Source organism: Thermobia domestica, chromosome 10, assembly GCF_964235325.1.
Source record: "Thermobia domestica chromosome 10, izTheDome1.hap1.1, whole genome shotgun sequence".
NCBI classification, from domain to species: Eukaryota; Metazoa; Arthropoda; class Insecta; order Zygentoma; family Lepismatidae; genus Thermobia; species Thermobia domestica.
Genome location: NC_137463.1, coordinates 262,837,425 through 262,856,205, shown reverse-complemented (window position 1 = coordinate 262,856,205; position 18,781 = coordinate 262,837,425). Strand labels below are relative to the sequence as shown.

At 33.1% G+C, this 18,781-nt stretch overlaps 1 protein-coding gene across 1 annotated transcript in view; it reads left to right on the top strand.

Annotated features, from left to right (window-relative positions):
* Nucleotides 1-18,781, top strand: part of LOC145663182 (juvenile hormone esterase-like) — an 83,223-nt gene that overhangs the window by 33,165 nt on the left and 31,277 nt on the right. Inside the window, exons 5-6 of the mRNA XM_081729515.1 lie at nt 11,710-11,912; nt 18,499-18,652. Of these exons, the coding sequence (XP_081585641.1) occupies nt 11,710-11,912; nt 18,499-18,652 (357 nt within the window). The remainder of the gene's footprint in view (nt 1-11,709; nt 11,913-18,498; nt 18,653-18,781) is intronic.

Here is an 18,781-nt window from a genome sequence, read left to right as displayed (position 1 = left end):
TAGCTTATGTCAACAGAAAAATAATTTCTCATATAAATACAATGGACTAAAAAGTAAAGATGGTGTGGGTACTCGTCGTTAAGAAAGGCGCCATATGTGGATTTCTTTTCTTTAAAAAAAAAATAAAAAAACAATAATGTAATATTGTAGATGATGTCGATATATAAAATAGTAGTAAAATCGTTAGGCGTTTTCGCCAAAATCTATTTTAAAAGGAAATAAGAAGAATGCCTTCTTTAAAAATTCGTTTTAAACAGTTAAATTTGATTTCGATCCGTTGAGTAGCATGGCTACTTATCTCTTGCATATAAGAATGGAGGACAGATAGACAGAAGAGGAACGTTATTCAAAAATAACTTTCTCAACAACTAGGACATAATGAATTATCGTAAAAGTTTAGAATATTTGAATTCTGTTTATATTTATCTTTATAACTTTTAGTTCATTGCACTAATGTTACAGCCCTGGAGAAAATACGGCCATCCCGATGGATTTTTAGTTTGCGCTGGTTTCTATTCCCATTGTCGTCACCTTTGGTTGTCAAGACGGGAATTCGGTACCTCTTAATTTAAACGCATCGCAAACTTCGCGACCCAGAGGAAATGCGATGTGAACCATCACATAATTGTTTCACATTTAGCATAACAGACTTAATATTGTAATAATTCTTTAACGAAACAATAGCGATTTAATCAATATTAGAGAGTCGTGCGGTAGAAGTGATTCTGATTCGTGCATTCGAGCAAAATTTAACTTTTTGGATCAAAAGATTCAATATATTTCAATCAAAACTTTTCTATGCTTTATATCTGGAGAACTACATATAGTGTATTCAAACCCAAACTATCATCTAACTCAATACAATGTGCTTATTTCGTAGAAAATACAAAAACTCGATTTAGGGGCAGTTCAAAAATGTTGCGACCTTTAATCCAAAAACTGTTACTGGCCAAAATCACAATGTTTTGATGGAATTTTAAGTTTCCTAAAATTCTTGTTCTTTTCTTTCAGCAAACCCTGATTTGTCATATTTTTATTGACATCTCTTGCCCAGTCGCAAAACGTCAAACATATTGAGTTTGTTTCAGTAATACAGTAATTAAGTACCGGTATATTAATTATTGAACAAATAGGAGTTGAAGGACATAATTTGTATGGTTATAACTGACATGAATGTATTTCTCAGAAATTTTGAGTAGGTCAATTACCACTCCCCGAAGTTCCTTATGCATGTATTATTGGAAAACAGATAAGGAAAATAGAATAAATCTAGCTACCTTTGCGTCAATTGACTTTCTAGTGGACAGTAGATTCTTGAGCATTTCCCCTCAAACACAAACACTTATCCATTGCACTCTTCTTGTACATTGAAAGCGTCTATGTTATCTACAGTAAAATTACACTAATTAGCAAACAACTACTTGTGCTTCTTCATGTACAAGAGAAGTTGTCGACAATAACGTACTTGTTTACAAGTCTGGCCGTACACACAAATCTAAGACAAACAATGGGTGTACATAGCTCAAATAAGTAATTGAAGAGTTTTCGAAAACTTGTATACAGCGTTGAATAGTATCACTATCTTGTATCGTAAATGATTGACAAGAGGAAATTATACGATGGACAAGGTTCAGCCGTATAAATGTTAACAATATTAATTATTTTCTGTAAGCCCTTAGTTCCAGACAAACATAAATAGCAAAGGTTTTTATGGGACAGTCATCATCAATTGATTATTGTATGCTATAGGAGCGTGCTTTCACAATGTAAGGAGAACAAAGAAAATAAAAAGAGAGCAAAGAACGGGAGGAAATAAGGTATGAGAATATAAAAGGATGGGAGGAAATAAGGTAAGAGAATATAATAAAATGGGAGGAAATAAGGTATGAGAATGGAAGGAAATATGGTAAAAGAATATAATAAGATGGGAGGAAATAAGGTATGAGAATACAATAGGATGGAAGGAAATATGGTAAAAGAATATAATAGGATGGGAGGAAATAAGGTAAGAGTATAATAGAATGGGAGGAAATATGGTAAAAGAATATAATAGGATTGGAGGAAATAAGGTATGAGAATATAATAGGATGGAAGGAAATAGGGTAAAAGAATATAATAGGATTGGAGGAAATAAGGTATGAGAATATAATAGGATGGAAGGAAATAGGGTAAAAGAATATAATAGGATTGGAGGAAATAAGGTATGAGAATATAATAGGATGGAAGGAAATATGGTAAAAGAATATAATAGGATGGGAGGAAATAAGGTATGAGAATGTAATAAGATGAAAGAAAATATGGTAAAAGAATATAATAGGATGGGAGGAAATAAGGTAAGAGAATATAATAGGATGGGAGGAAATATAGTAAGAGAATATAACAAACAAGTGTTCCTATAATAAAGAAGTCATGACTCCACAAAGTCCGGAAAAGCATTGATTACTCTATCAATATTCTTGCTTATCTTTCATCACTATATATTATCAACATCAGCTTATATACCAGCTGCTCCTTCTCTTCGTGTGTTACTGAGAAGAGGAGCAGAAAACTGTAACGTCACAGATCAGGATGAAGAGTTTTTATTACGATGAGGGAACTTTCCCCTTTGATGTATAGTTAAAGAAAAAGCCTGAACCGTGGGAACTTCAAGTGTGTTGAACTTTCAGAAAGTTCTTCAATACTAAACGTTATACCATTCTCATAACGTTTGTAAGGTCTGATTTTGATTAGTTTCGCTCACTTCTAATGTTTGTAGAGCTTTCTTTTCAGTTTTGATGATTTTGTGAAGTGTATTTGCTAATTTTCTCCAAGACATTAACAATTAAAGCCTCAAGTGGGGAAGAAAACTTACGATTATTGGATGGAAACGGACTGAACATTTTCATTAGTCTTAGAGTGAAATCGATAAATACAGAAAATGAACTACTTATTTTTCAAGCAACTCTTTCTTAGGAGCAATTTTGTCGGTAAATATAGTGAGAATAAAATATCATAGCAAAATTGAAGGAAACTATGGTTCACGCTTGTTTTACGTTCGTACGGTTGTACTTGAATGCGGGGCCGACACTACGTTAAAATCTACAAAACATGTCCATTATGCGAAAAAGTGCAATCTACTCAAATTCAAAAACTGGATGAGGTGATTTAAGATGTGATTGAATACTAATTATGCATAAATGAATATTTCTTTTGATTTTATCCATCAAATCGTTAAATGTTGACATTATACCTAGGTATACCCTATTATCTAAGATATCTATGAGAATACGAATCACTTAAGTAAAGTAATATGCCAGTGCCAGTAATCTATGGTATGATGAAAGAAACAATATTTAATATCTTGTTTGTGTGATTCCGTCACAATCATTCCAGTTTCATTTGAAACGCATAAGAGGGCACAGTGGTTCAGTAGTAGAGCGCATACCTTTGAATTGAATTGAAAATGCCTTTATTCATGAGGCGAGGTTCAGCCGTAGGCTGCTCTACCACCTAACCTCAACAAAATTACAATCAGGAATGTCACATGAGAATATATATAAAAAATATTATACACGTACATATATAACGACAATAAACATATAACGTTTAGTTAACTACAAACTAATATTATATATATATATATATATATATATATATATATATATATATATATATATATATATATATTGAATAAAACCAATATGAAGTAAGAATATAATAGTTTTTCAGGTACAATAGGCCTAATACTCTCCTCTATACTACAATATGCATACAAAATTGGTTTATTTGCTGCAGGCTAAGGCGTAGGTGTTCAAGCTAAGTTTCTGTTGATGTAAAAGATGATCCTTTACCCTACGTTTGAAGGTCAAGAATCCTTTGCACTCGATTATATCGGAAGGTAATGAATTCCAGGCTCTCACGGCTGAAATAGAGAAGGATTTCGCTGCTTTTGTTAATGTATGCCGCGGGATGTCAAATGTACGGGAACGTTTGTTTCGTATGGATGGATTTCATTTCGGAACGTCAGCTTACTTTTAAGATATAGGGGGCCATTATTGTGTATGACTTTATGTATCTGGCAGTACAGATGCAACAAACGCCTCCTTGACATTGTTAGAATGTTGTTTTGATTTAGTAAGGGCAGTATATGTTCACATTTTCGCGTGTTATAGATAAATCTCATGCAGGCATTTTGAACTTTTTGGATTGATATTGACAAGGATTTAGTAATGGCTGGTGCGTCGGATCTCTGGTTCGATCCCCTGGCAAATAATTTGTGGAGGACATCATCATTTTCGTGGGTTTTCTCGGGGTACTCGCGTTTTCTACCACTTTCTCACTTCATCAATTCTTTCATCATCATTCACTTGCCTTGATCATCATATACCTTAGCCTAAAAAGAGCTCAACCATTTTAAATTCCGGCATTTTTTAAAGGTAAATTATATATTTTCAGTCAAGCGGCTACAGCATCATTCGTATTTATCGTAGAATCGTGGTTCATACCTCGCTTTTTTTCACAGTGAAGCACCTTTTCAAATAGTACCATTCACATTTCCCTATCATGTCCCTGAGGCAGAAAATTTTCAGAGAAATCGGGATTTTTTAATTTTAAGACCCTCTGGACTTTCCGTCTGTTATCGCAGAGACCTGAAAATCAACTGAAAAATGCTAACAGATGTGCTAACTGTGTGTACAAAATTTCAAACTTCCATCTTGAATACTAAGGGCGGGAAAAATATTTATCAATAATCCCCACAATGTCCCAGATTACCGCAGAAGATCCTGATCTCAGGTAAAAAAATTCCTGAAACATCTCTTTATCCTAGAATCATGGTTCGCAGATCATTCTTTTCAGAATAAAACTGCCTTTCAAGCGGTACTATTCACATGTCACCATCGTGTACTTAAGGCGGAAAAATCGCAAAGAAAGGGATTTTTTGATTAAAATAACCCTTTTTATACTTTTGGCCCCTCTGGACACCCTGTGTTAACGCAGATACCTGAAAAACTCTGATAAATACTATGTGGGCTGAATGTTTGTGCAAATTTTCAATTTTCTAGGTGCAAAAGTAAGCCTGCCATAAAATAATAAAAAGAGGCTTAACATTTTTTTCAGGATATCAAGTAACAATTTCCTAAGACATTTTTATTTACCCTAGGATCATGGTTTGACCATTATTCCCTTCAGAATAGAACTGCCTTTTATACGGTACCATTCACGTCTAAATCATGTATCTGAGGCAGGAAAACCGCGGAAAAAAAGGATTTTTTTTTTGTAATTTTTAAAACCTTTTTGTCCCTCTGGACCCCCTGTGCTAACACAAAGATCTGAAAAAAATCTGATAAATACTACTCGGTGGACTAATGTTTGTGCAAAATTTAAATCTTCTAGATGCGAAAGTAAACCCGACAAAAATTAATGAAAATAGCTCTAACAAAAACTACTTTTTTTTTCAAGTTATGACGTCATCACCTCCTAATGTCTCGACGCAGAAAGGCTTGAAACCATACGTAACGTGTTCTACAATGCTTCTAAACTTGAAAAACCGAAAAGCTCGAAGTGAAAAAGCTTTATTGCTTTCTTTTTAATCGAATAATATAGACACTAAATAGGTACTAAAACTCCAAAGAGTTAAACGTTAAACTGAATTATTTCATTACGTTTCATTTCTTCTATATATTAAAATGCTAGGTTTATATGTTTGTCCGCAATTCTGTCGACAATGAGATCTCGGAAACCACAAGTGCTAGAAACGTGCCGTTTTCGCTGGTCGATTCCAAATTTGGTGTAAATTGACCGGTTCTAATTAAATATTTAAAGAAAAACATAGCCGTTATTTCTTTATTACAAATTTTTAGGGGTGCACTGGAAGTGTTGAATATTTTTTTTTAAAAAAAGCATCATATCCTATCAGTTAGACATTCCAACACAACATTGTTGCATATAGGGGTTTTATATCTCTCAGGCGTTTTTTGATGGGCAAATCATAATGAAATACGAAAGATAATCCTTTCTCCAAGCTAAGATGAATGTTTATCGTTTGGAGTATTTTGCCCAATGAACACCATATATCACTGACATTATAATTAATTGTGTATGTAATGTATTCGCTTATTACATACTGGATGCAAGAAGAAAGAAAACACTGATCATACATGAATTAGAAATTCCAATCGGAAGTAGGGTCAATTTTGCAAACGGTGCGAGCTATTGAAAAACTAATCGAAAAATCTCTCTTTTATGGCTCCGCTTGCAGAGTTTTATTTCACTTGTATCTGTAAAGCGACATGTACAGATGTTGTGAGGAATGACAAGGAGATTCATGCTCATATGTGAATAGAGAGTGCAGGTTCAGCTAATTTTATTTAAAAAATATAGACTGCTATGTTCCCAAAAATTGTTCCAAACTGCTTCGTGGCGAAATGGTTAGTGTACGCGCCTTCAACACGGAAAACCTAGATTCTATCCTTAGTGGGAGCTCATGAAGATCAGATCGCACAGTAAGCTGTAGGTGATAATTTCATATGTCCTCTGTACTAAATATGGACGATAAACGATATCGAAAATGGCTTAACGATATTACTCATATCTTTTCATTGCTGTCTACATTACGGCATCTTTGTCCTTTCATAAATGCGTTCAGAAATACACAGAGCTCTAAAAGCAACCTTCAAATAAACTTCAAGAGTCATTTACAATTTAGGCCAAAGCTTAATGAGATAAGACTATCCTTTAATGTCAGTTTCACTTTAACAAATGCTGCAATTATTTCTGTTTAGCACAAAATGACACATTTTTAGTGCCTTAAATATTTTTTTGTTTGTTTTCTCGAAACTTATTCGTCAGAACATCTGTATCATTTTGTTTGGCTCAATGAGACCTATCGTTTGTAATATGTCTCGTAATTAGGTATCTTTTGTTTCATTGTACCTTTAATAATAAGGTAGAAGTCATGCATCAATTTTAAACCAAACTAAAGTGTTGAATTCGTGTATGAATATAATTGAATTTGTCTGGTCTTCGTTCCCGTGAGGAACTGATATGAACTGTAACTCATATTTTTCAAGACTTTGTTCTGATGCAGAACAGATGAACTATAGTTCATATTATTTCTACATTTTTATCCCTCGCAGAACTAATAATGAACTATAGTTCATATTATTTCTACACTTTTATCCCTTGCAGAACTAATAATGAACTATAGTTCATATTATTTCTACACTTTTATCTCTCGCAGAACCAATAACGAACTATAGTTCATATTATTTCTACACTTTTATCTCTTGCAGAACCAATAATGAACTATAGTTCATATTATTTCTATACTTTTATCTCTTGCAGAACCAATAACGAACTATAGTTCATATTATTTCTACACTTTTATCTCTTGCAGAACCAATAACGAACTATAGTTCATATTATTTCTACACTTTTATCTCTTGCAGAACCAATAACGAACTATAGTTCATATTATTTCTATACTTTTATCTCTTGCAGAACCAATAACGAACTATAGTTCATATTATTTCTATACTTTTATCTCTTGCAGAACCAATAACGAACTATAGTTCATATTATTTCTACACTTTTATCTCTTGCAGAACCAATAATGAACTATAGTTCATATTATTTCTATACTTTTATCTCTTGCAGAACCAATAACGAACTATAGTTCATATTATTTCTACACTTTTATCTCTTGCAGAACCAATAACGAACTATAGTTCATATTATTTCTATACTTTTATCTCTTGCAGAACCAATAACGAACTATAGTTCATATTATTTCTATACTTTTATCTCTTGCAGAACCAATAACGAACTATAGTTCATATTATTTCTATACTTTTATCTCTTGCAGAACCAATAATGAACTATAGTTCATATTATTTCTATACTTTTATCTCTTGCAGAACCAATAACGAACTATAGTTCATATTATTTCTATACTTTTATCTCTTGCAGAACCAATAATGAACTATAGTTCATATTATTTCTATACTTTTATCTCTTGCAGAACCAATAATGAACTATAGTTCATATTATTTCTATACTTTTATCTCTTGCAGAACCAATAACGAACTATAGTTCATATTATTTCTATACTTTTATCTCTTGCAGAACCAATAACGAACTATAGTTCATATTATTTCTACACTTTTATCTCTTGCAGAACCAATAACGAACTATAGTTCATATTATTTCTATACTTTTATCTCTTGCAGAACCAATAACGAACTATAGTTCATATTATTTCTATACTTTTATCTCTTGCAGAACCAATAACGAACTATAGTTCATATTATTTCTATACTTTTATCTCTTGCAGAACCAATAACGAACTATAGTTCATATTATTTCTACACTTTTATCTCTTGCAGAACCAATAACGAACTATAGTTCATATTATTTCTACACTTTTATCTCTTGCAGAACCAATAACGAACTATAGTTCATATTATTTCTATACTTTTATCTCTTGCAGAACCAATAACGAACTATAGTTCATATTATTTCTATACTTTTATCTCTTGCAGAACCAATAACGAACTATAGTTCATATTATTTCTATACTTTTATCTCTTGCAGAACCAATAACGAACTATAGTTCATATTATTTCTACACTTTTATCTCTTGCAGAACCAATAATGAACTATAGTTCATATTATTTCTATACTTTTATCTCTTGCAGAACCAATAACGAACTATAGTTCATATTATTTCTATACTTTTATCTCTTGCAGAACCAATAACGAACTATAGTTCATATTATTTCTATACTTTTATCTCTTGCAGAACCAATAATGAACTATAGTTCATATTATTTCTATACTTTTATCTCTTGCAGAACCAATAACGAACTATAGTTCATATTATTTCTATACTTTTATCTCTTGCAGAACCAATAACGAACTATAGTTCATATTATTTCTATACTTTTATCTCTTGCAGAACCAATAACGAACTATAGTTCATATTATTTCTACACTTTTATCTCTTGCAGAACCAATAACGAACTATAGTTCATATTATTTCTACACTTTTATCTCTTGCAGAACCAATAATGAACTATAGTTCATATTATTTCTATACTTTTATCTCTTGCAGAACCAATAACGAACTATAGTTCATATTATTTCTATACTTTTATCTCTTGCAGAACCAATAATGAACTATAGTTCATATTATTTCTATACTTTTATCTCTTGCAGAACCAATAACGAACTATAGTTCATATTATTTCTATACTTTTATCTCTTGCAGAACCAATAACGAACTATAGTTCATATTATTTCTACACTTTTATCTCTTGCAGAACCAATAACGAACTATAGTTCATATTATTTCTATACTTTTATCTCTTGCAGAACCAATAACGAACTATAGTTCATATTATTTCTATACTTTTATCTCTTGCAGAACCAATAACGAACTATAGTTCATATTATTTCTACACTTTTATCTCTTGCAGAACCAATAATGAACTATAGTTCATATTATTTCTATACTTTTATCTCTTGCAGAACCAATAACGAACTATAGTTCATATTATTTCTATACTTTTATCTCTTGCAGAACCAATAACGAACTATAGTTCATATTATTTCTACACTTTTATCTCTTGCAGAACCAATAATGAACTATAGTTCATATTATTTCTACACTTTTATCTCTTGCAGAACCAATAACGAACTATAGTTCATATTATTTCTATACTTTTATCTCTTGCAGAACCAATAATGAACTATAGTTCATATTATTTCTATACTTTTATCTCTTGCAGAACCAATAACGAACTATAGTTCATATTATTTCTATACTTTTATCTCTTGCAGAACCAATAACGAACTATAGTTCATATTATTTCTATACTTTTATCTCTTGCAGAACCAATAACGAACTATAGTTCATATTATTTCTACACTTTTATCTCTTGCAGAACCAATAATGAACTATAGTTCATATTATTTCTATACTTTTATCTCTTGCAGAACCAAAAACGAACTATAGTTCATATTATTTCTATACTTTTATCTCTTGCAGAACCAATAACGAACTATAGTTCATATTATTTCTACACTTTTATCTCTTGCAGAACCAATAATGAACTATAGTTCATATTATTTCTATACTTTTATCTCTTGCAGAACCAATAACGAACTATAGTTCATATTATGTCTATACTTTTATCTCTTGCAGAACCAATAACGAACTATAGTTCATATTATTTCTATACTTTTATCTCTTGCAGAACCAATAACGAACTATAGTTCATATTATTTCTACACTTTTATCTCTTGCAGAACCAATAACGAACTATAGTTCATATTATTTCTACACTTTTATCTCTTGCAGAACCAATAATGAACTATAGTTCATATTATTTCTACACTTTTATCTCTTGCAGAACCAATAATGAACTATAGTTCATATTATTTCTACACTTTTATCTCTTGCAGAACCAATAACGAACTATAGTTCATATTATTTCTACACTTTTATCTCTTGCAGAACCAATAATGAACTATAGTTCATATTATTTCTACACTTTTATCTCTTGCAGAACCAATAACGAACTATAGTTCATATTATTTCTATACTTTTATCTCTTGCAGAACCAATAACGAACTATAGTTCATATTATTTCTACACTTTTATCTCTTGCAGAACCAATAATGAACTATAGTTCATATTATTTCTACACTTTTATCTCTTGCAGAACCAATAACGAACTATAGTTCATATTATTTCTATACTTTTATCTCTTGCAGAACCAGTAACGAACTATAGTTCATATTATTTCTACACTTTTATCTCTTGCAGAACCAATAATGAACTATAGTTCATATTATTTCTACACTTTTATCTCTTGCAGAACCAATAATGAACTATAGTTCATATTATTTCTATACTTTTATCTCTTGCAGAACCAATAACGAACTATAGTTCATATTATTTCTACACTTTTATCTCTTGCAGAACCAATAATGAACTATAGTTCATATTATTTCTACACTTTTATCTCTTGCAGAACCAATAATGAACTATAGTTCATATTATTTCTATACTTTTATCTCTTGCAGAACCAATAATGAACTATAGTTCATATTATTTCTATACTTTTATCTCTTGCAGAACCAATAATGAACTATAGTTCATATTATTTCTATACTTTTATCTCTTGCAGAACCAATAATGAACTATAGTTCATATTATTTCTACACTTTTATCTCTTGCAGAACCAATAATGAACTATAGTTCATATTATTTCTACACTTTTATCTCTTGCAGAACCAATAATGAACTATAGTTCATATTTCTACACTTTTATCTCTTGCAGAACCAATAATGAATTATAGTTCATATTTCTACACTTTTATCTCTTGCAGAACCAATAATGAATTATAGTTAATATTATTTCTACACTTTTATCTGTTGCAGAACCGATAATGGACTATACTTCGTATTATTTCTACACTTTTATCTGTTGCAGAACCGATCATGAACTATAAGTTCATATTTTCTAGACTTTGCTCTAATGCAGACCCCATAATCTACTACAATTCATAGATGAAACTAGTGAATTACCCTGTACTTATCTTTGGCGAATTGATTATGGGGAGATTCTGTGAATTTGTTTTAGTGAGTGCATGAAATGATAGATAACGTATCCATTAGAACAAACAAATAATAAAAACTGATATTTTAAATGCTTTTCTTTTCAGGACTATTTCACAAAGCAATATCGCAGAGTGGAACAGCTTTATCAAATTGGGCATTTTCACATGATCCTCTAAGATTTACTAAAGAAAGGGCTGCAGAATTTGGATGTCCTACTGACACGTCGAAGGCACTTATCGAGTGTTTAAGAAAGACAGATTTGTCACGTGCCTCGGCGGACGATCTGAAGTTGTCATCAGACGTTTTGGTAATTAATTTGTTTTTGTGTGTATGTGTGAAAATAAGTACTAAATGAAACAGTTTCTCTTCTCTCTTAAGGAAAAAAAGGGGCGGGGAAAACATTTTTGTTTGCAATTATTATGTTTTGCTTCTCAAGATATCACAGACATGATTGATCTCAATTTTTAGACTTCCAAATTATACTACATACAGTAAGTGGAGAAATACTTATAGAACGACCATGCCCGTCTATGCGTTTATCTGTCTACTGGTACCATAGCTAAAACAGTAAGAGATAGTGTGAAATGGATTTCCAATGAGAATTTAGCATTTGAAGAACCAATTTCTCTAATGTCTCTATTACAGAAAACGTAAGTGATAGTAATCTACATTTTCCGGCTTCAATATAGATAATCCTAGATGAAGATACTTTAATTGATAGCGACAGTTGTAATTATGGATTCAAAGTCCTACAAATAGTTGCATATCCGCATATATTCCTCTATAGCAAATGAATGAGGTAGGAATTTCCAAGTTCCGGTTTTATAGTAGTGGTTCTCAACCTAATTCCTACCACGACCCCCATTTTATCACATCCACTTGCAAGCGACCTCCTTATAATTTTTGGTTTGTAATAAGCTTGTGTGGGATTTTTAATATACCTATACAGTATGTCGGAAAAGTAACGGAACTTTTTAAGTTAGAAAAAAGAATTAAGTATTTTGCCAACTGTAGTTTTTTTCATTCAAAATACATTCCTTCTGCGTCGATACACCGCAGGACACATTCAATCAATGCTATTGTGCTGCCAAAATGTCTTGAGCCGTGGCAAAAATGCGAACTAAAGCTCACACCCTCACATACCCACGCGTTGAGCCAATAAGGGTTGAGCTGTTGCTAAGCGAGAGAAAGCGAGTGGAATTCCTTCAGCCGATAGCAGCGCTTGCAACGGAAAACTAGGGATGAAGTCAATGTGGCATTAGAATAGCGTAGAGTTTGGAATGTCCTTTTTCGGAATCGCCTCAATAATCCTGGTCACGGCAGACTGGACATGTGTAACATTGTCATGAAATGTTCCTTTCATGGTCAATTTTAATTTTGGGAATAGGAAATAGTCACATGGCGATAAATCAGGCGAATATGGAGGATGTGGAAGCACACAGATTGGCTTTTTTTTTTAGCCAAAAAGTCACGAACTGCTACGGTTTTGTGACATGGTGCATTGTCGTGCAAAAAAGACCAACTGCCTGGCGCTCGATACTCAGACCTTACTTGAACGATTTTCTTCCACAAACTATCCATAACACGCAGATAATATACATCAGTAACAGTTTGACTCTGTGGAATGAATTCCCAAAGCATAATACCTTTGGAATCGTGAAAATAAATCAACATTGTCTTCTCATGTGATTTTTGAAAACACAACTTTTTTTGCTTTCGGAGAACCTGGGGACTTCCACGTAGCACTTTGGCACAAATTTAACATTTTGTTAGCGGACCGTACTTGAAACATCAAGTCTCATCACCAGTTACAATCGATTCCAGGAATGTTCTGTTCCGTCTGGTTGTTTTAATCAGCTTCTTGCAGTATTCAACGCGATCAATTTTTTGGCTGTCTGTTAAGGTGTGAAGAACAAATCGAGCACAGACTTTTCCTTTCTTTAAATTATTTATCAAAATTTCATGAATCATGTCTTTAGTTGTATTTAATTCCTCCACCAGCCACCTCACTGTCGAATTCGCATCATGGGGGATCATTTCACGCACTTGTCCCACCAACTAATCTCGATTTTTGTTTTTCGGTCTGCCTGGTTTTGGGTCGTCTTCCAAGGAGTCCCGACCGTTCCGGAATCGCGTATACCACTCGAATACACGGGTACGAGATAAGCTCTCATCACCATATGCTTGTTTCATCATTTCCAATGTTTGTGTAAATGTCTTATACCTAGCTTGAAACAAAATTTAATATAAGTTTTTTCCTCCATCTTATTGTGAAGAGGTGACACCAGACACACTAACGTTTCTTGCTAATTATAAACTTGAGCTCCGTTAACCAGTTCTCATAATTGTGGTCTCGTTTTGTTGAGGAGATATCCAACGCTCTAATAGATGGCGCTAGTGGTTAAATGGAAAGAAAAACGTTCCGTTACTCTTCCGACATACTCTATATTGCATAGATCTCACGATATCCATCTATTTATATAATAGTAGAATCAATTTCTTGTATACAGTGGATACAGTAACTTCCCTAAAAAGTGAATGGATTAAAACCAAATTCGGTCAGTTTAGTCACATTACAAATATCGAATCTGATCTCCTGTTTCATACTGTTTCAAAATGGACGCCATTTGAAAATTTTAAAACTTCATAACTCGCTTAATTTTGGGTCATATAATAAAAGACCCGTTGAAAATGTTTAGTAGACCTATTCTTTTGTTGTTGTTAACAGTATGTATAAAAATAAAAATATGCCTATCAGAACAAAATTCAAAATAATGTTTAAAAATATTTTCCGGTATTAGATTCTAATTATATTAGTCTCTTCCGCTTATCTTCATGACCCTCATGATACCCTCTCACGATCCCCAGGTTGAGAAAATCTGTCTTATAATATTTATAGATTTGAAGTGAACAGATAACGAGAACTGGCTTCTCAAAGCGAATACAATGTTACCCAATAGAACTTCAGATTTTAATATTGGACCCTTAGAGTAAAAATGATCAATGATGGTGGGAGATTGAATTTTGACACTGGATTCAACGTCACAAACGTAGATTCAATCTTTGTCCTTGTCCCTCTACCAGTAACAATTGCTCTGTATCTAATAAATTCATCTTCTCTTTATTTATAAGGACACAAAAAATGCGAATACACGTAGCAAGAAAATTTTGGTTTCAAAAATAACAACATTTTTCAGGGTAGAGCGTTTTACTTTGCGGAAAGAAAAGAAAGGACTATTGAACAATAATATTGCACAGTTGAGAAATTTTTCACTTTCCGTACACGACTCTTGAGTCTCTGTTTTGTTTTAACCCTATAATACATGACTCTTCTGTAAAAAAAAAAAAAAAAAAAAAAAAAAAAAAAAAAAATGCAAGAGAAAAAATGAATAACGGAAGTACCGGTACGCTTGATAGTGCCATCTATGCGGAAACTGTGGAATTACAACTACCTTCGAACGTTCCCAATCGGGTTGAACATGCATTAGCAACTACATACCGTTATAAAGGAAGGCATAGATTATTTACTACTATGACCCATATCTGTCCCACTATGCATTGTAGGGTTAAGGGAGCGTACAAAATCATTAAAAATCTTTGAGAAACCCGAACTCAAATTTACATTATTTAAATTTAATTCAATTATTAGCTATTTAAAAAAATAATGGCTACGTGAACAGGCTACCTATATTTGCAGCCATAAGTAATATGAATCTAGCTAGCACAATCATATCAAGATCTATCTCGATAGATCGGAAGTGGTATAAGATAGAGGGGAACAGTGTTTCGAAATTACTTTAACTTTCCATAAATGTTTCATTATCACCCTTAATCCACTGTTGAAGTCGACGGTGGTAGGAATCCTTTACTTTCTGTTTTAATATTAGAACAGATACTTGTGTAGCATAGGTAGTAAGCGATAGTAGAGATTATTTGAAATAGATGTAACCATGGGGCGCCCATGTTGTGGTTTCCAAGGGGGGGACAAGTATAAGCGACGTTTCAAATATAGTTTCAAATTTTGCTGTAACTAATGTAAAAATTCTATTGAGATTTCAATATTCCCAAGTACAATTTCTTCTTAGGGGGGAGCGCCCCACCTTGCCCCCCCTGATGGTCGCCCTTGGATGTAACTTCTCGAGAATATATTTCATTTCCGTCCTTGTTCCTGTATTAAGACCAAAGTGAGAGACGTCACTTCTGGTTCCTATATTAAACTGGAAACTTCAGGGATACTAAAGATAAGGCATCTAAACTAGTTAGCACCTTAATAATCAGAATACAAGTGGTACAGTCTGCAGCAAAAAACCTGCAACATGAGCATGTAAGTTTATTGTGAAACTACGCCTAACAGCGCAGGTAATGAACATAACGTCTCAGTGGCATGAATCACGCCAGGAGAAACCTCGGCGTCCTCCCTTGCACACTTATTTTGGAGCAAAAGACTTTGTCGTTTCACACTAAACTTACATGTTCGTGTTGCAGGTTTTTTTGATGCGGACTGTACAATGTACCAATGAGGTACGCAGAAGTTCTTCAAAGAGGGCCTTCAAGCTCTCAAATTTATATAATTTGAAGTATTGTATCCTTCATTGAAGTATTATACTATTCATTGAAGTATGGTTTAAAGTATTTGCATATTCAAGAATTTTAATACGGTAGATACCTATCTTTACAAAAATCTTGCTCAATGGAGATTAAACCTCGGAACCTACTTGCGTACAATACTGGAATGTGCACAAGAACAACCCAGTGCAATTATGGAAATCAGTAAGATTAAAATTTAATATATACGTTGTATTTATTTTACGTTGTATACGTTTGTCGTGTGGACATGCCTGTATAATATGAGGTTGCGTATGAATCTTGAGAAGCATAGTATATATCATATAAGCTACAGTAAGTTTTGAATGTAATATCCTCTGCCGTGTGGGTGCATGCTAGATATTGTAAGAGAAAGTGTGTATATCACTTAGCGGAAAGAGAGTATATTTTGCCACAAATCCACGACTCCAAATTTCCCAATCGTGTGCAAATGATGGTCAAGAAATATAGACTTGAAATACTACCAGAGAAGGTAATACGGAGCTGCTAAATCCAGAAAGAGGTGTATTGGTAAAGCAAACCACGGAGCCTAGAGATCAGGCGATTCAGAAACAATTCTCCAAATAGAGTCAAACTTGTGCAATAGTTATTGAATCGTGTTACCGCAACCAAATGATTCTACAATTGCTGTGCATGAAGTTTTCGCTTGAAGATATTTCGTTTCCCCCTCGGGGTGCTTAAAATTGAGTAGATGTTTGTTCATCATTTCCACACGATAGAGTAGTTGTACATCAATCCATTGTAAAATAAGATATAGATATTTATCTGCGTGGCTTCTATAAGTGCATCAATACATCGATATTATTTTAAAGTTATGCTGATGCTTATACACTATGGACTATTCTTCTTAGTTCTGAATATGTAAATTTTTCTTTCAAGTCTCAATATACTTCTGAAAATTTTTTTGCTGTCATTTATATGATAAAATTTGTAGGAAAAATACATGACGGCTTATAATTACATTCATTATACATTAGTCTTATGACATTCGAATATTTTGTGCAGAGCGTAATTATGTGAAAACAGGGGTTTTAGGTATTCGAGTATTGTTAAAAAGATATGGATAACTAGCTGTGATAGAAAGGTATATGATTAAATGTAAGAAGAAAAATAATTTCACTGTTTAAAGCAGATAAACTTGTATACGGAACGTAATAAGTGAGCAAAATAAAAGTAAGATTTCAAGAAAATATGGTAAGCATTTATAATACGACTGCATTGACGATTCTCTAGAATAACACAACTAACGGCTACTACGAGACAAGCAGAATGTCGGTCCTATGGTGCATCTTTCAGTCCTTGTATATGATTACATTCGCATGTATAAAAGAATAAATATGACGGGAAAAGGGTTATTGGATTGAGTATAGCCCGCTGCCCCCAGTGATTTTTAAACAATCATACTGATTCTAACGATTCATATTAGTTCACAATGAATCGGAATCGCATGTTATAAAGATTTAAGATATAAATCTTGTGGTAAGGAAGCTGTAGTATAAGTAGTAGTAGTAGTAGCTGTAGTAGTAGTGGTAGTTAATAGCAATAGTACTAATAGTATTACTAGTAGTAGTAGTAGTAGTAGTAGTAGTAGGAACGGGTTAGAAGCCCCGCAGGGGTTGGTTGGGTTCTGTTCTAAATGTTAGTAGTAGTAGTAGTAGTAGTAGTGACGACTCTTCCAGTTCCGGTGACAAAGAACTGGGGGGAGCGGGCTATACACAAGCCGGGTTATTTCCTCGAGTTATCACATGTAAATGTAATTCAACAGACAGAAATGTTCAATCCATGTGGTATGAGTGACTAAGCACCGTCCTCAAGAGTGATAGTGATAGAATGAATAGCAGTAAAATAGTGGTTAACGCATCAGCACGGTAAGCTGGGGACCCGAGTTGGAATTTCTTCTTAGTCGTACATTTTAGCTTTCCGTATACGCTTGAATACTATTCATAAGACTTAGTAGGAACAAGTATGAATAAGGGAGTACAGTTTTAAGATCCTCATTTGCCCTCGGTATCACTCAAATATATTATCGCTCTCGTTTTTACTTTTGAACAAAATTTATTCTTATCCTCAAGCACGCTTACTCTCAAAATGTATTTTCGTTCTCACGCTCATTTACTAAGAATTAGGGAGAGTTGTCCTCATCAGGCCTGATGAATGAGGTACCCATCTCTATTTTATCATCTGTGTTACAATGTCAAGATGGTAACACATTTGGTTAAGATAATTTTAAAACTGATGCTTTCCTTAAAACTGAAAATCTATCTCCTGTTCTTTCGATGCATTTATAGTTAAGATGGGTTCCAGTTGTTGAGAACGAAGTTGCTGAAGGTGACCAGAAATTCCTTCCAGACACTCCAGAAAACATTATTAAGAGTGGAAGAGTTAATAATGTCCCTTGGATGACAGGAGTTACAAGTCACGAGGCACTTCTCTTTGCTAAAGGTGAGTAACAGATAATTGAGTAGCTACCATATGGAATTTGTAGAAAATTTTGGGACTACAGGCAAGCAAATACGGTAATTGTATTGATATTTGTCGGCCTTCGAAGGTGAAACGAAAACTTTTTCATAA